The sequence below is a fragment of the Nicotiana tomentosiformis genome, chromosome 8 (genome assembly GCF_000390325.3).
Source record: "Nicotiana tomentosiformis chromosome 8, ASM39032v3, whole genome shotgun sequence".
NCBI lineage: Eukaryota > Viridiplantae > Streptophyta > Magnoliopsida > Solanales > Solanaceae > Nicotiana > Nicotiana tomentosiformis.
In genome coordinates, this window is record NC_090819.1 from 33105938 (window position 1) to 33120958 (window position 15021).

A 15021-nucleotide genomic window follows, 5' to 3' on the forward strand; every position below is an offset into this window, starting at 1 on the left:
TTGTGAAAGGAAGAAGCATATTTGAAAATATCTTACTCACTTAGGAGATAGTCACTGATATCAGACTAAGAGGCAAGCCAGCTAATATGGTCATCAAGCTTGATATGGTGAAGGCATAGGACAGGGTTTCTTGGAATTACTTGCTTCAGGTCTTGAAGAAAATGGGATTTGCTGAACACTATATCAGACTGGTCTGGAACCTATTAGCTAATAACTGGTATTAAGTATTAATCAATGGTCAAGCTTCTGTATTCTTTAAGTCCAGCAGAGGAGTCAAGAAAGGTGATCCTTTGTCCCCATCACTGTTTATATTGTCTGCAGAGGTCTTATCAAGATCACTGGACAAATTATTTGAAGAGAAGAAGTTTATAAGATTTGGAATGCCTAAGTGGACAGATCCTTTAAATGACCTGTAATATGCTGACGATACAATTATAGTTTCATCCTCTGACCATATTCCTTAGGGAAAGTTGTTGACCTACTAAAGAAGAATGAACATGCATCTGGACAACTGATTAATAAGACTAATAGTTCATATTACATGCATGAGAAAGTGGCAAGGAATCTAGTAAACTCAGTTGGATGTATTATAAGTTTTAAAAAAGGAAACTTTCCTTCTACCTATCTTGGCTGTCCACTTTTCTACAATAGAAGAAGGAAGGCTTACTACACTGATCTCATTAAGAAAGTAAAGGCAAAACAACACTTTTGAAAAGGAAAATTATTATCTTTTGGAGGAAAAATAACTCTCATAACAAATGTGCTACAAATTTTAACCACTCACATTCTATCAGTTATGGACCCTCCTAATAATGTCCTTGAGCATCTACATATGACGTTTGCCAGATTCTTTTGGAGCACTAAGGAAGAAGGCAGAAACAGACACTGGAGCAAGTGGTTGAATATGTTTCTACCTAAGGAGGAAGGAGGAATAAGATTTAAATCACTATTTGATGTCTCCAAATCATTATTTGCAAAACTATGGTAGAGATTCAGGACCAGCAAATCATTGTGGTCCGATTTCATGTGGAACAAATATTATAAAAATGAAATGCCTGCTGTGGTACAGTTCAGACAAGGATCCCATGTATGGCAGAAAATGCTAAAAGCAAGAGAAGAGATTAAACATGAAATTCTGTGGGAATTAAATAATGGTACCACAAGTGTTTGGCATGAGAACTGGACAGGCATTGGAGCTTCATATCATGTACTTCCTCAAGATTTCAACATAAATATAGAAATACAAGAAGTGGCAGAATTAAGGAATGATTATTCATGGGATGATCAAATACTTAATCAAAATTTTCCAGAAGACATGGCTGACCACATTAGGAAGGATGTGCCATATGATCAGAGTATTGAAAACTGGGATAATCCTCAATGGATGCCAACCACATCAGGCAAGGTTTCTGTTAACAGTGTATGGAGGATTATGAGACATAGAGCAGTAGCTAATCAAGAATTATGCAATTTGTGGACAAAAGGTTTACCTTTCAAGATTTTCTTCTTCCTATGGAGACTGTGGAAAATGAAGATCCCTACTGATGACCTATGGAGAAGAAATGGATATATCATTGTCTCTAAATGCTGGTGTTGCTCACCACCACATGAAGACTCCTACCAATATCTCTTCATGAAGAATGAAATAGTAGACAAAGTCTAGAAGAGCTTCCTTCAACCAGCTGGAATTATTATAAACATAGCCCAAGTTCATCAAGTTATCAGAGCTTGGTGGAATGAGCCATGCTGTCCAAAACTAAGGCCACTATTCCAAGCAACAACTGCCATTATAACATGGGAACTTTGAAAGAGGAGAAACAAAATGAAACATGGGGGAACTATTTCAGACAAAAGGGTGATACATGAAGTAAACAAGACTCTATATCTTCTAGCAAGAATTTGATATCCTTGGCTGAAAAACATTCCAGTATTGTGGCCGGATATGATCAAATATTTTGAGAACTATAAGCCTTATGTAGTGAGTAGAAGGGTCACCTGGCAACTACCCTCAGCAGGTTGGTTCAAATATAACTCTGATGGGGCATCCAAAGGGAACCCAGGCCCTAGTTCATATGGCTACTATGTTCGAGATTGTACTAGTGATTTGATATTTGCTAAAGCTGCAGATATAGGAGAAACAATAAACATAGTTGCAGAAGCAAAAGAAATTCTACATGGCATGTTATAATGTATTGATAAATAGCTGCATCCACTAATCATGGAAACTGACTCTTTGGTCATAAAAAAGATCATTGAAGGAGAATGGGATTGCCCCTGGACTATAAGAGCAGATGTCAATAAAATAAAAGAGATCAAGAACAACTATAATGTCCTGTTTCAGTATGTGTTCAGAGAAGGAAATGCTGTTGCAGGCTTGTTAGCTAACTTGGTTTTCTCTTTTGCAGGTGATACCAATTTTCACTCATTTGAAAGTCTGCCTACAGCAGCAAAGACTCTTCTTAATATAGACAAATCACAAATCCCTAACATTAGGGTAAGGATGGCAAAAAGGAAAGCACCAGACTAACTAATCTTTACATTCAACAGTACTCATATCCTATCTGCATAATGCACTCAACTACTGGGGGATCAAGACAATGTCTGAGCCCTTTCATACTGCCAAATATAGGAGATCACAGCTGATTTGTTACAAGGTTTACACTAATGGAAACAATCAATTACTAGAAATTAATGTGCTGGAACAATGTCCGCAGGACTCACTCTATGTTGAGAGATTTCCATACGCATTGTTATTAGCCTTGCTTGATGCACATTCTATGGTTACTTCACCTATATATGGGCAGCTAATTTATGTGTTGTTTAAACCTAAATGGTTGGTTACATTTGTTCATGCAAAAGCACATAATAATGTAGTTGGGGTACTGGTTATTCCTGGCACAATAACTTGGCAGTACTTACAGATATTGACATCTGCTATTGAGATTAGGGAGATTTGGTATTATTCTGATTTATCCAACTACTTCCCTGTGGTATTAGCTTGGCAACAAGCTTATTCTGGGGATGGTCTGAAGATACACAACTACAACAAACCCACAGTACATCAGCAACACCACTGCTCTATCATTCACAACACAATCATCTTATATGCTCCCAGAAAATACAAGAACCTGGGAGAAGAGACTTTACTCCTAACTTGTATGGACTGATTTATACAGATACCATTTCAAAGTATATTAAACTTGTACTATTTCTGCACAACTCCATAGATTAACACAGACTGTTGTGGCCAATTGTGAAGACAATTACAGAAATGTTTGGTTTTCTGTAACAACATGGGAGCAGGAACTCCCCTCTTAAACTATTTGCTACATTGTGCAGGTTCAAAATAAAGGATCAGCTAACTGAGGCAATGACAAGGAGTGATCTTGATCTTGTACAAATATACCAATATATCACTTCACAGAAGGCTCAATCATTACTATTTCAGCAGATCAACAGTACACTCAGACATAGCATCAAAACATAACTGCTAGTGCAATTATGATATATGGAACTGATTGGTTTGATGATTGATCAGATACTACTATGAGGTTCTGGAACTGGAAGTAGTGTTTTCTCTGTTGGCCTGAGATTGATTACTGTTTTATTGGGTGTAATGTTTGTGTGGTGTTAGACTATTTCTCAGTGGTATTAGCATGTTATCATGCTCATTCTGGGGGTAGTTTAACATCATACAGGACCATGGAATCAAGCACGCATCTCATAGGGTCCAACATGAGCTCAAAAGCTTCTTGATGTATGAATTGTTAGTGCTGGAATATCAAATACAAGGAAATCTGCTGCCTGAATCTGTTCTTAGTATTTACAGTATAGTGTCATATCATTGTCCAATAGTATTAGTGTGCATGCATGCTCAATCTGGAGATGAGAAAACACTATATTGTCCTCATGTCTCAAGCGGGCAGTACTGTCTCTATTCTGCATTCATCAGCTTCATGAACAGTCGCAAAGATAGAAGGAATACAACATTGAGGAGACTTTGCTACACTTGGATTTTCTATATTGGATAGCTTCAGTGCATTGGTTCTCCAGCTCAAATACATAAGTGTTATTTGACTCTTCTACAGAACATCACTTCACAAAGTGATCCATCGCTGTTGTCTATCCACATCACATAAATATTGCATGCTTGATTTTGAAGATTGTTGTTGTTTGTTTGTTTGTTGTCGTACAGTATCCTAGTGGTATTAGCATGTTACCATGATCATTATGGGGGTTGTTCAACGACTAACAACAACAACACTTCAACATTATCCTTAGCTGGGTTGTTGGTCAAAATTTACAGCTGCAAACTAGAACTCCAGCAAAGTGATCTCAAATGCATATGTTCTGTATCAACAATAATCAACAATGATGCTGGATTTTTTCAGCCCCAAAGAGAAGATGTCGAAACTGCTTTGTTGTACAACTAGTGAATTTATACAAACATATTTCTTTAGATTGCAACAAATGGCGCCTAGTGAGAGCTTTGCAGGCGCTACAAGAAATTGTTTGCAACCGGTGTGTCAATTCATTATCGTCGACAACATTTGAATATTTTAAAATACTAGCTTTGTAGCTTTAATTTATCATTAGGCTACTGCTACATTGTATTTGGTAGCAATAGTCGTTGTCTTTATTTCTCATATTTTACTTAAATAGTTAGTAATTTTTTACCCAATTTGGGTTTTATTAATATAACAGCTACTAGGTGAACAACCTAGTAGTATATTTGCTTTAAAAAAATTCCATGATTTTGGTGTAACAATACATGATAAATCAAGATATAATATCAAAATTAAGTGAAAATCACTTACCCAATAGTTATGTGTGAAAATATCCTTCAAATATTGCCCCTCACCAGGTCTAGGGCTCCAAAATATCATAAAATAAATCTATGTCCCGAAAGACCCAGCTATTAACAAGTTGCAACTATCGCATTTGCGACCACCGCAAATGCGACCACATTCATCGCAAATGAGACCACAATTATCTCAAATGTGAAGCCAGCCAGCCCAGCAGTTGTCCCAAATGCGACCCAACTCTTCACAATTGCGAAGCCCTGCTGGCCCTTCCAATGTCGCAAATGCGACCATCGCTTCGCATTTGCAAAGTCCCAGCTGCCATCCCAATGTTACAAATGCGACCAAATTCCTCACAAATGCAAGGTCCACACAAGCAGCCTAGCATCGCAAATGTGATGGCCACCGCAAACATGGTCCTTCGCAAATGCAAGCATACCTTTACAAATGTGAGGTCTGCACCAGCAGCATATCTGAAGCTTTACCAAAACACTCCGAAATCAATCCGAAATTCACCTGAGTCCCTCGGGCCCCACACCAAATACCCACACAAGTACATAAACCTCTTACAAACTCGCTCGCAAGCTCAAAACATCAAAATAACATATAAAACCACAAATCAAATACCAAACAGATCTTGCAAACTATGAAACTCAAGAACATAAATATTCATAACCAAGCGTCTGAATCCTACCAAACCAACTCGGAATGACACCAAACTTTGCACACAAGTTTTAAATAACAAAAAAGACCTATTTCAAGTCTCGGAACAATAATCCGTATCTGATAGCTACAAAATCAATCCATAGTCAAACTTATGAAATTTCTAAACCTTCATGTTGCCAAAGTTTGGCAAAAAAAGGCAAATCATCCTGGGAACCTCTGAGTTCAATCTCGAGAATAAGCCTAAGTTCAAAATCATATTACAAACCTATTGAAACCCTCAAAATAGGAATATGAGATCGTTAACTAAAAATTCAAAGCCCGGTCAACTTTTATAACTTAAGCTTCCAACGAGTTCTTGGAGTGCTTTTGTAAGAAGCCCCATCCTGTTGTACACGATCTCCATTTTAGTAGTCCTAGCCCTTGGACCTAAGTGTTCCAATTCATTCTAGAACCTTCTCGGAACCAAACCAACAACCCCCACAAGTCAAATAACAACAAATACACATAAAGGGAGCTTCAAATGGGGAAACGAGGCTAAAATACACAAAATGACCGGCCGAGTCGTTACACCTAGTCTCACCAGGCTCAAACGAACCTATAGGTGAATTGAACCTCCTACCATATAAAGCCTCGTACGACGCCATTTGAATGCTGGACTGACAGTTGTTATTGTAGGAAAATTCCACCAATGGTAGGAACTGATTCTACTGGCCTCCAAAATCCATAACACAAGCCTTCAATATATCCTCAAGGATATGGATAGTCCGCTCGGACTGGCGATCTATCTGCTGGTGAAATGCAGTGTTGAGCTCCACACACATGCCAAACTCTTACTTAACGGCTCTCCAAAAGTGTGATATGAACTACTTGCCATGGTCGGAAATGATAGAAATGGACACACCATGTATATGTACAATCTCCCTGGTGTAGATATGAGCCAATCTTTTTGAAGCATAAAAAGTCATTATCGGAATGAAATGCACAAATTTGGTCAATTTGTGACCCAAATAGCTTGATCTTCTTCAAAGTACGTGGTAATCCTTCCATAAAGTCCATAGTAATGTGCTCCCACTTCAAATCGATCATAATTGTTACACCTCATATTTTCGTACGCAAAAGTATGTCGTAAGTCAATTGATGTAAGCTCGGAAATGAGATCCTCTTTGAAAGTACTTAAAGTGAGTTAATTATGTTAACTTGGGGGTTAAAAAAATTTAATATCATGAATAACAAGTACCAAGAGGGTAGGAAAGCTTAGAAGCTAAACGAATTGAAACAAATAAGTTTCGTTGAAAGTTGACAAGTTTGGAATGTTATAACATGTACTTTTGGGGTGAGAGTAGGGTGATTAAAATGCTAAGGAGGTTAGGTTATGAGTTATTTTAGTCGTATGATAGTCATGTGTTATATTTTGAAGTTAAGCGAGTTGGGGAACAAAAGTTGGCAAAGATCATCACAAGTTACATTCATAATGTGCTAAAAATAAGGTCAAATAGAGCGAAGCATTTGTCCCAATATACTTGGAATTACGGTATGATCTAACTACAAAATTGACGATATACGAGTCAATTTTCCAACTCATTAAACCGTTCATCGGTACGATCTCATAGTAGAGAGATATTCTCATTTTTGCGAGACTGCGCAAGCAACTCCCTATAGGACCCACTTAGGCGGTTAAGAATATCTTGATATATATATATGATACCTAAAGTCCGTTATAACTCATTCATTTTCACTATATTCAGATTCTACAAAACCTATAAACTTTCTCTCAAAGTTATCTCATGATCCAAGACCCAAACCAAGGGCAAACAATACAAATCAAGTGTCGGGAATCCCGTGGCGCTAGTGAGTTTCTAGTTCTTCTTGTGGTTGCTGATTTTGGTATTGTTCTGGCTCGTTTGGGGGGGGGGGAGGTTGTTTAATGTGGTTTATGTTCTGTAAAATATATTCCAAAGGTTTTCATATCAACCCTAGGTGATTACATATCTTCTAAAGTGATTCTAGTGTCGAGAAACCCGAATTGATTGCTAGTTTCGCTTCATTGTTCCTATGGATGCGTTGGAATGATATTTCATGGTGAAGTAAGCTAAAGTTGGAGTTGTTTGATCTATTTTAAGGTAAGAAACCTATTACTCTATATGTATTTGTTTTTATCCAAGTTACGGCTAAGTCGTTGAAGCTAGAACTTATGAGATATCGATCGAAAGGCTTGTTAGTAATGTTGTTGATTATTGGACTATTTGGGAGGTGTTCTTGCAGTGTTTTATGGCTGGAAAATTTATGGAATAACCTGAATATATTGTTTTGTTATTATCAACATTTTCCCAAATATAAATAAGAGGAAAAGGATTCAAAATATAGTGTAATTAGACATGAACCGAGTTTGCCGCTCGGCGTGTTATTGTGTTGGTTGTGTTCCATATAGCAACTGATTGTTGTTTGGGCTGTTTGGTGACTTTTAGTAACTTATGGGATGTAGTAAAAATTGGGGAGGTGCTGTCGGTTTTCTTGTAGAATATTGGTTTCGAAATATGTGAGTTATAACGCTTATATGATGTCGACAAATTCGGTTTACTCATTCTAGACATAAGAAGATCCTATTTAGCTAGGTTGACGATTGGAGAGAAGATTGAAAAGGTATGTTAAGGCACTTCCTTTTTTTCTTTTGGCATGATCTAAAGTGAAATGAAGCTAAACTATATGCTATTTCATAATGGATCTACTCCTAACAACTAAGGTTGTCCATGTTGTTCTTTCCTTATAAAGTTATTCTAAGCATGTATGTATGATCCTTGAATCCTATTGAGGTTCATATTGATGGTATGGATGTCAATAATATTAATAGAAGGTGCGATGACCTTACGTCACTCCGAAAGGTTTAGAATGTGATTCCATGAGTCCAACATGTATTATATATATGTATCTATTTTACTCTACCGAGCCGCACTAATCAGTTGGGTTTTACTGAGCTTCACATGGCCGGGTATGATGCTACTGGGCCTTATGATGGCTGGTTATATTTTTATCGAGTCCTCTTTGAGGCCGGGTACGATATCATGATGATGCCCATAGAGGCGTATATTTTGAAAAGTATATGCATATATATATATATATGTGTGTGTGTGTGTGTGTGTGTGTGTGTGTGTGTGTATGTGTCATGCATTTCATGTCAGTCGCCCTTAGAGGCCCTCAGAGGCACTCAGATGCTATAGGTTGTATCCTCTCTGTCTCTATTTACATTACTGTTCTTAGTTATGCTTTCCTGCCTTACATACTCAGTACATTATTCGTACTGATGTTCCTTTTGTGTGGGAACGCTGTGTTTCATGCCCCGGGACCCAATAGATCGGTTGACGCTCCTCCTAGTAGGCTATCAGCTCAGAGGAAGTTGTTGGTGCAATCCACTTTCTCCTGAGTTGCCTATTTGGTTAGTATTATTTGGACATGTATTGATTGGTATGGTGCGGCCATATCCCGACCTTTATGATATTTATGTACTTTTAGAAGCTTGTAGACATATGTCATATATATGGATACTTGTATGGCCTTGTCGGCCTATGATTTGAGTGTACAAATGATCATGTCGGCCTTATAAACCCGTATGTCACATGTATAAGTTTTATATCATGTTGGGTCATCCTATGTCGAGTATCAGAGTAGTTTTGTCCTAGGGAGTCTATAAGACATGTCTAGTAGAGTCTTCAGGGCATTTAGGACTGCCACTCTTTCTTCTTACTCTAGATCGTGTGGTAGAGCTTAGTTATAAGAATTCAAACTCCTAAATTCTATTTTATTTGTAATAAAACGATACCTACATCCAGAAAGACAGTTGGTAAAAGATTGAATATGGACGTGGAAGAGTTGAGTCAGAGGAACTCAATTTTGCATCATGGTTATGATGAATAAATGTGAGGTCTTCAGCAGATCATGTTTGTAGTAAGACGTTTAAGCTTTTGGATAAGGAGCCCTAAGGCATGAATATCTATCCCCCCCCCCCCAATGGTAAAAAGCAACGAGAAAATCAGAAGGTAGTTACAAGTTTCAAAAAATAAAAGAAGCAAGGTGAAGAAGGTTACGAGGTACCCAGTTAGTGAAGATTACTAGTATTTACAATTAAGGCAGAGAAATATAAGCATTCTGAGTTACTTTCAATAGTAACAGAGATATATACACTTGACAACACCCATCTCAGTTATGCCCTATAGGAACTAACATATATAGTTTAAGAGAAGGATGAGATATCAGGATCCAACTGGGGTTAGAATAACCCAAAATGGTTGATGGATTGTTAGTGTTAGCTGACATTTCTGAAGGATATTGCAAACGTGGTAATAGTTCTCCTTGTGAGACACCCAGATGGTGCACTCTAGAATTAGTATATTTAGATATGAATACTAGAACGTTAGAGAATTAAGAAAATTGGCGCTGGAATACATATTTACCTTTGTATGGATCTCGTCCCTAGTAAAGAGAGAATGTTAGGCGACCCGAAGAGCCAGTGTATGGAGCAAGGGGAGCTAAAAGCGAAAGGATGTTTTGTTGAAGTTTCCAGAATAAAGTAATAGATAGAAATATTAGTAGGAGAATAAGAAGAGAGTAAATGATGTATTATGTGTAAGATAGTACAAAATGAGTGATAACAGTAAATCAAAATATGATAGGATAACAAAGTCTATAGTCAAGTGAAGAAAAAGACAAGAGGTGATGAACCTTGAGACAATAAAAAAGTATAAGCCCTAAAATCATATCCTTATTTTGAGAAATGAGTTGGTGAATCCAACGAGACTACCAGAAGGAAAAGTTAGACCCCCGGAGTAATAAAAATAAATATGGGCTAGTGAACAAGATAAACTGAACATGAATTAATGACCGAATGATTTGATAATAGTCAGTATCGTAAGAATTTCAGAGGTCGCATTCGACAATAATAGATGGACAACAGAAGAATGACCTTTAAAGGTCATTCAGGAAGACACTTCCATAAAAAAAGCACTGTGAGTAGAGTTAAGCTTAAGAGACTAAGTCTGCCAGTTATACTAGGTGTCACCCTTGTGCGTAAGAAATTCGGTTATCCTTGGTGCAGAAGGGTTACCGCAAGGCGAGTAAGATGTCAGTGAAGATGTGAAAAGATGCCAAAGATGATAAAGTAACTATGGAATAGTAAAGGAAGAATACTTTAAAAAGGCGAAAGGAATGATATTGCATTTATTCAGATCCTATAGATATTTTAAGACTCTAGAACATTATGCAAGAACGACACTGGGTAGAGGCAGTAAGGGTTCATGCACAGTATGTTATTGATAAACAAGTGTGAATGAACACTTGATACATAAGGAGCTAGTGTGAGAGGTAAGTTAAGACAAAGGACATAACCCAAGAGAAATTACGCGGAATATAGAGGTGAGAATGGACCAATGAGTAGTTTGTAGTTGATTTAGGAAGTGCCTAGTTATGGATAGACAAGAGGATTAAGACAAAACAATAGATCGTGCAAGATAAATATAGTTAACCCAATATAAGGAATTTAATCTCGCAGATATGATGACATCATGATCCTTGAAAAATATTCAGATAGGAGTTGGGGTAGTTAAAGGTACGGTATAAGTGTTATGGAAATAAAAGAGAGTGCCACTAGGGAGACAGTCAAAATTTGAGTTCAGAAATAACCCTACGAGAACAAGGGTACGTAGTATGTAACTAAGGATATTTATAGGCTTGTAAGAACATCGTAAATTCTGTCAGGTATACGATGTAGTAAGCTCTCATATTTACAAGAGTCAGAGGGTCTCCCTTAAGTACTACCACGAAAGACTAGCTGAGAAAATAAGGAAGAAGGCTTAAACCTAAGCATAGTAACTTGAAGAAGAAATGATCTTGTAACGACATTCTCACTACAACATCGTATGCACTCTATAAGAAAGTGGCACCTATTGTGACTAATGAACAGGAAGTAAAATCAAAAGTAATATTCGAGGTCATATAGGTTGCATGGAAATCCAATATGCGTGGGAATTGAGATAAGCCAAGTATTCATGCAAAAAGTGGCAGAATGACCAGTAAAATGTAATTGCTTAGAAAGACAACTGAGAAGGTACGAAAAGAAATCTATGGTGCTAGCAATTTAAAGAAAGATTGCGAGTAGTATAAATAGATATGTGTAGGTCGCAAGCTAAAGTATTTTAGAGCGACAAGGTTTTAGGTAGATAGGAGTAAGGATAAGAAAAGGTGAGTGAGAAAGTGGCAAGAATAGGTAAGGCCTAAGAATTAAGCCCATCAAAACAAGAGAGCTGATTGTGTCCGTAAGTTATAGAAAGCTCAGTATAGCCTGAATGAACGCAAAGGAGTCTAAGACTAGGAGAATTTAGAAGAGATAGAATGTTGCCCTAGTAGTAAAGTAAGGGTGTAATAGTAAGAAATGATAAGAGGATGATGTTTATGCCTTCGATTGAGTAATGTGTCAAACAGAAGAGATTTCATGAATTGCATGAGATTAGAATACCCCCATAAGATGAATCACGTTGGGATGCTATGAAATACGGTTATTGAAGTATAATATCATCCCTAGGTGGATCAGGCTAATCATTCCAGATGTTCCCCGATGAGATGTGAGCCCTAGTGACAATATATTACGTAACAAGTTTCAAGTTATCAGTGGTAGATTGTAGATCAATATTATGGGGAATAAATAATAGATGGATAAGAGTTCTAATATATGAGAGGAGATACAGATGCCATTCTTTAGATGAACAATAATATGGAAGCATTAAAGGACTTAGATTTATACATATAGGATAAGCGGTGAGAGAGTAATCTAGAATTGGGTGGAATACCTCACTAATAATAAACTAAAGTAAGAGTTAAGATATAGTATGACCTACCTAGATGTAGTAAATCCATAAGCATAGATAATTGAGGCTATGAAACAAGATATAGCAATAGTCGTAAGTTCGACAAAGTATCGAGTGAAGAACTTCAGTACACCTTTAGATGTCCGGAGGGACAACATGTCATAGTTCTATATATGTTCACAAAGTGATTCCTAGAGATGGGATAAAAGCTGGAGGAAAAATTGAAAGTATCAATAGTTACGAGATTGGAAAACTTTCGACCATAAGTGGTGGTGTGAGAAAGTGGCCTAAAGGGGGGAATGACCTGGCCTTTGGATTTATTCACAAAACAGTTGCCTAGATGGTAAGGACAGTATTAAAGTATTCATAACAGCTATATGTTATGAGACTAATAAGCGCATCATTAAACATTCAAGGACGAATATTCCAAAGGGGGGAATGACGTTACACCCCATATTTTCGTATGCAAAAGTATGTCGTAAGTCAATTGATGTAAGCTCAGAAATGATATCCTCTTTGGAAGTACATAAATTGTGTTAATCATGTTACCTTGGGGGTTACCAAAATTTAAGATCATGAATAACAAGTACGAAGAGGGTTGGAAAGCTTAGAAGCTAAACGAATTGAAGAAAATAAGTTTTGTCGAAAGTCGACAAGTTTGGAATGTTATAACATGTACTTTTAGGGTGAGAGTAGGGTGCTTAAAATGATAAGGAGATTATGTTATGAGTTATTTTATTCGTATGATAGTTGTGTATTACGTTTTGAAGTCAAGCGAGTTGGGGAACAAAAGTTGGCAAAGGTCATCACAAGTTACATCCATAATGTGCTGAAAATTGAGTCAAATGTAGCTAAGCTTTTCTCCCAATATACTTGGAATTACGGGATGATCTAACTACAAAATTGAACATCTATTAGTCTAGTTTACAACTCATTAAATTATTCATCGATAAGATATCGGAGTAGAGAGATATTTGCGTTTTCGCGAGACTGCGCAAGCAGCTCCCTATGGGACCCACCTAGGTGGTTGAGAATATCTTGATATATATGTGACAACCAAATCCCGTTAACTCATTATTTTATAGTCTCTTCAGAACCTAGATACCTAAAAACTTTATCTCAAAGTTCTCTCATGATCCAAGACCCAAACCAAGGGCAAACAACACAAATTAAGTGTCGGGAATCCTGTAGCGCTAGTGAGCTTCTTTTTCTTCTTGTGGTTGCTGATCTTGGTATGGTTCCAGCTCGTGTGTGTGTGTGTGGGGGGGGGGGGGGTTGTATAAATTGTTTTAAGTTATTGAAAAATCATTCCAACGTTTTCATATCAACCCTAGGTAATTTCAAGTCTTCCAAAGTGATTTTAGTTTCGTTTCCTTGTTCCTGTGGCTACGCTGAAAGGATATTTTGTGGTGAATTAAGCTCAAATTAGAGTTGTTCCGTCTGTTTTAAGGTAAGGAACCTATTACTCTACATGTATTTGTTTTTATCCAAGTTACGGCTAAGTCGTTGAAGCTAGAACTTGTGAGATATCGATCGAAAGGCTTGTTAGTAATGTTGTTGATTGTTGGACTGTTTGGGAGGTGTTATTGCAGCGTTTTATGTCTGGAAAATTTATGGAATAACCTGAATATATTTTGTTGTTATTTTCAACACTTTCCTGAATATAAATAAGAGGTAAAGGATTCAAAATATAGTGTAATTAGACATGAACCAAGCTTATCGCTCGACGTGTTATTGTGCTGGTTGTTTTCCATATAGCTAATGATTGTTGTTTGGTCTGTTTGGTGACTTTTTGTAACTTATGGGATGTAGTAAAAATAGGGAAGGTGCTGTCCATTTTTTTGTAAAATATTGATTTCGAAATATGAGAGTTACATCACTTATATGATGTTGACAAATTTGGTTTACTAATTGTAGATGTATGAAGATCCTATTCAGCTAGGTTGATGATTGGAGAGAAGATTGTAAAGGTATGTTAAGGAACTTACTTCTTTCTTTTGGCATGATCTAAAGTGAAATGAACCTAAACGATACGCTATTTCATAACGGATCTACTCCTAGCAACTAAGGTTGTCCATGTTGTTCTTTCCTTATAAAGTTATTCTAAGCAAATATGTATGATCCTTGAATCCTATTGAGGTTCATATTGATGGTATGGATGTCAATAATGTCAATAGAAGGTGCAACGACCTAACATCACTCCGAAAGGTTTAGAATGTGATTCCATGAGTCCAACATGCATTATATATATATGTATCTATTTTACTCTACCGAGTCACTTTATAGTCGACCGAGTACGACACCTATTGTACAAACACTAATCAATAGGGTTTTACCGAGCTCCACGTGGCAAGGTATGATTCTACCGAGCCTTATGATGGTCGGTTACATTTTTACCGAGTGCTCTTTGAGTACGGATACGATATCATGATGATGATGCTTACAGCGGCGTATGTTTTGAAAAGTATATGCATATGTGTATATATATGTATCATGCATTTCATGTCAGTTGCCCTTAAAGGCACTCAGATGTTACAGGTTGTATCCTATCTATCTCTCTTTACATTACTGTTCTTATTTATGCTTTCGTGCCTTACATACTCGGTACATTATTCGTAGTGACGTCCCTTTTGCTTGGGGACACTGCATTTCATGCCCGCAGGTCCCGATAGACAGGTTGACAATCCTCCTAGTAGTCTATC

General features: G+C 37.1%; 1 protein-coding gene across 1 annotated transcript; it reads left to right on the forward strand.

Annotated features, from left to right (window-relative positions):
- Nucleotides 1-1051: 1051 nt before the first annotated feature.
- LOC138897282 (uncharacterized) lies at nt 1052-1663 on the forward strand. The gene has a single exon (XM_070183246.1). It carries the CDS (start codon nt 1052-1054, stop codon nt 1661-1663), a length of 612 nt encoding a protein of 203 aa, XP_070039347.1.
- Nucleotides 1664-15021: the final 13358 nt, after the last annotated feature.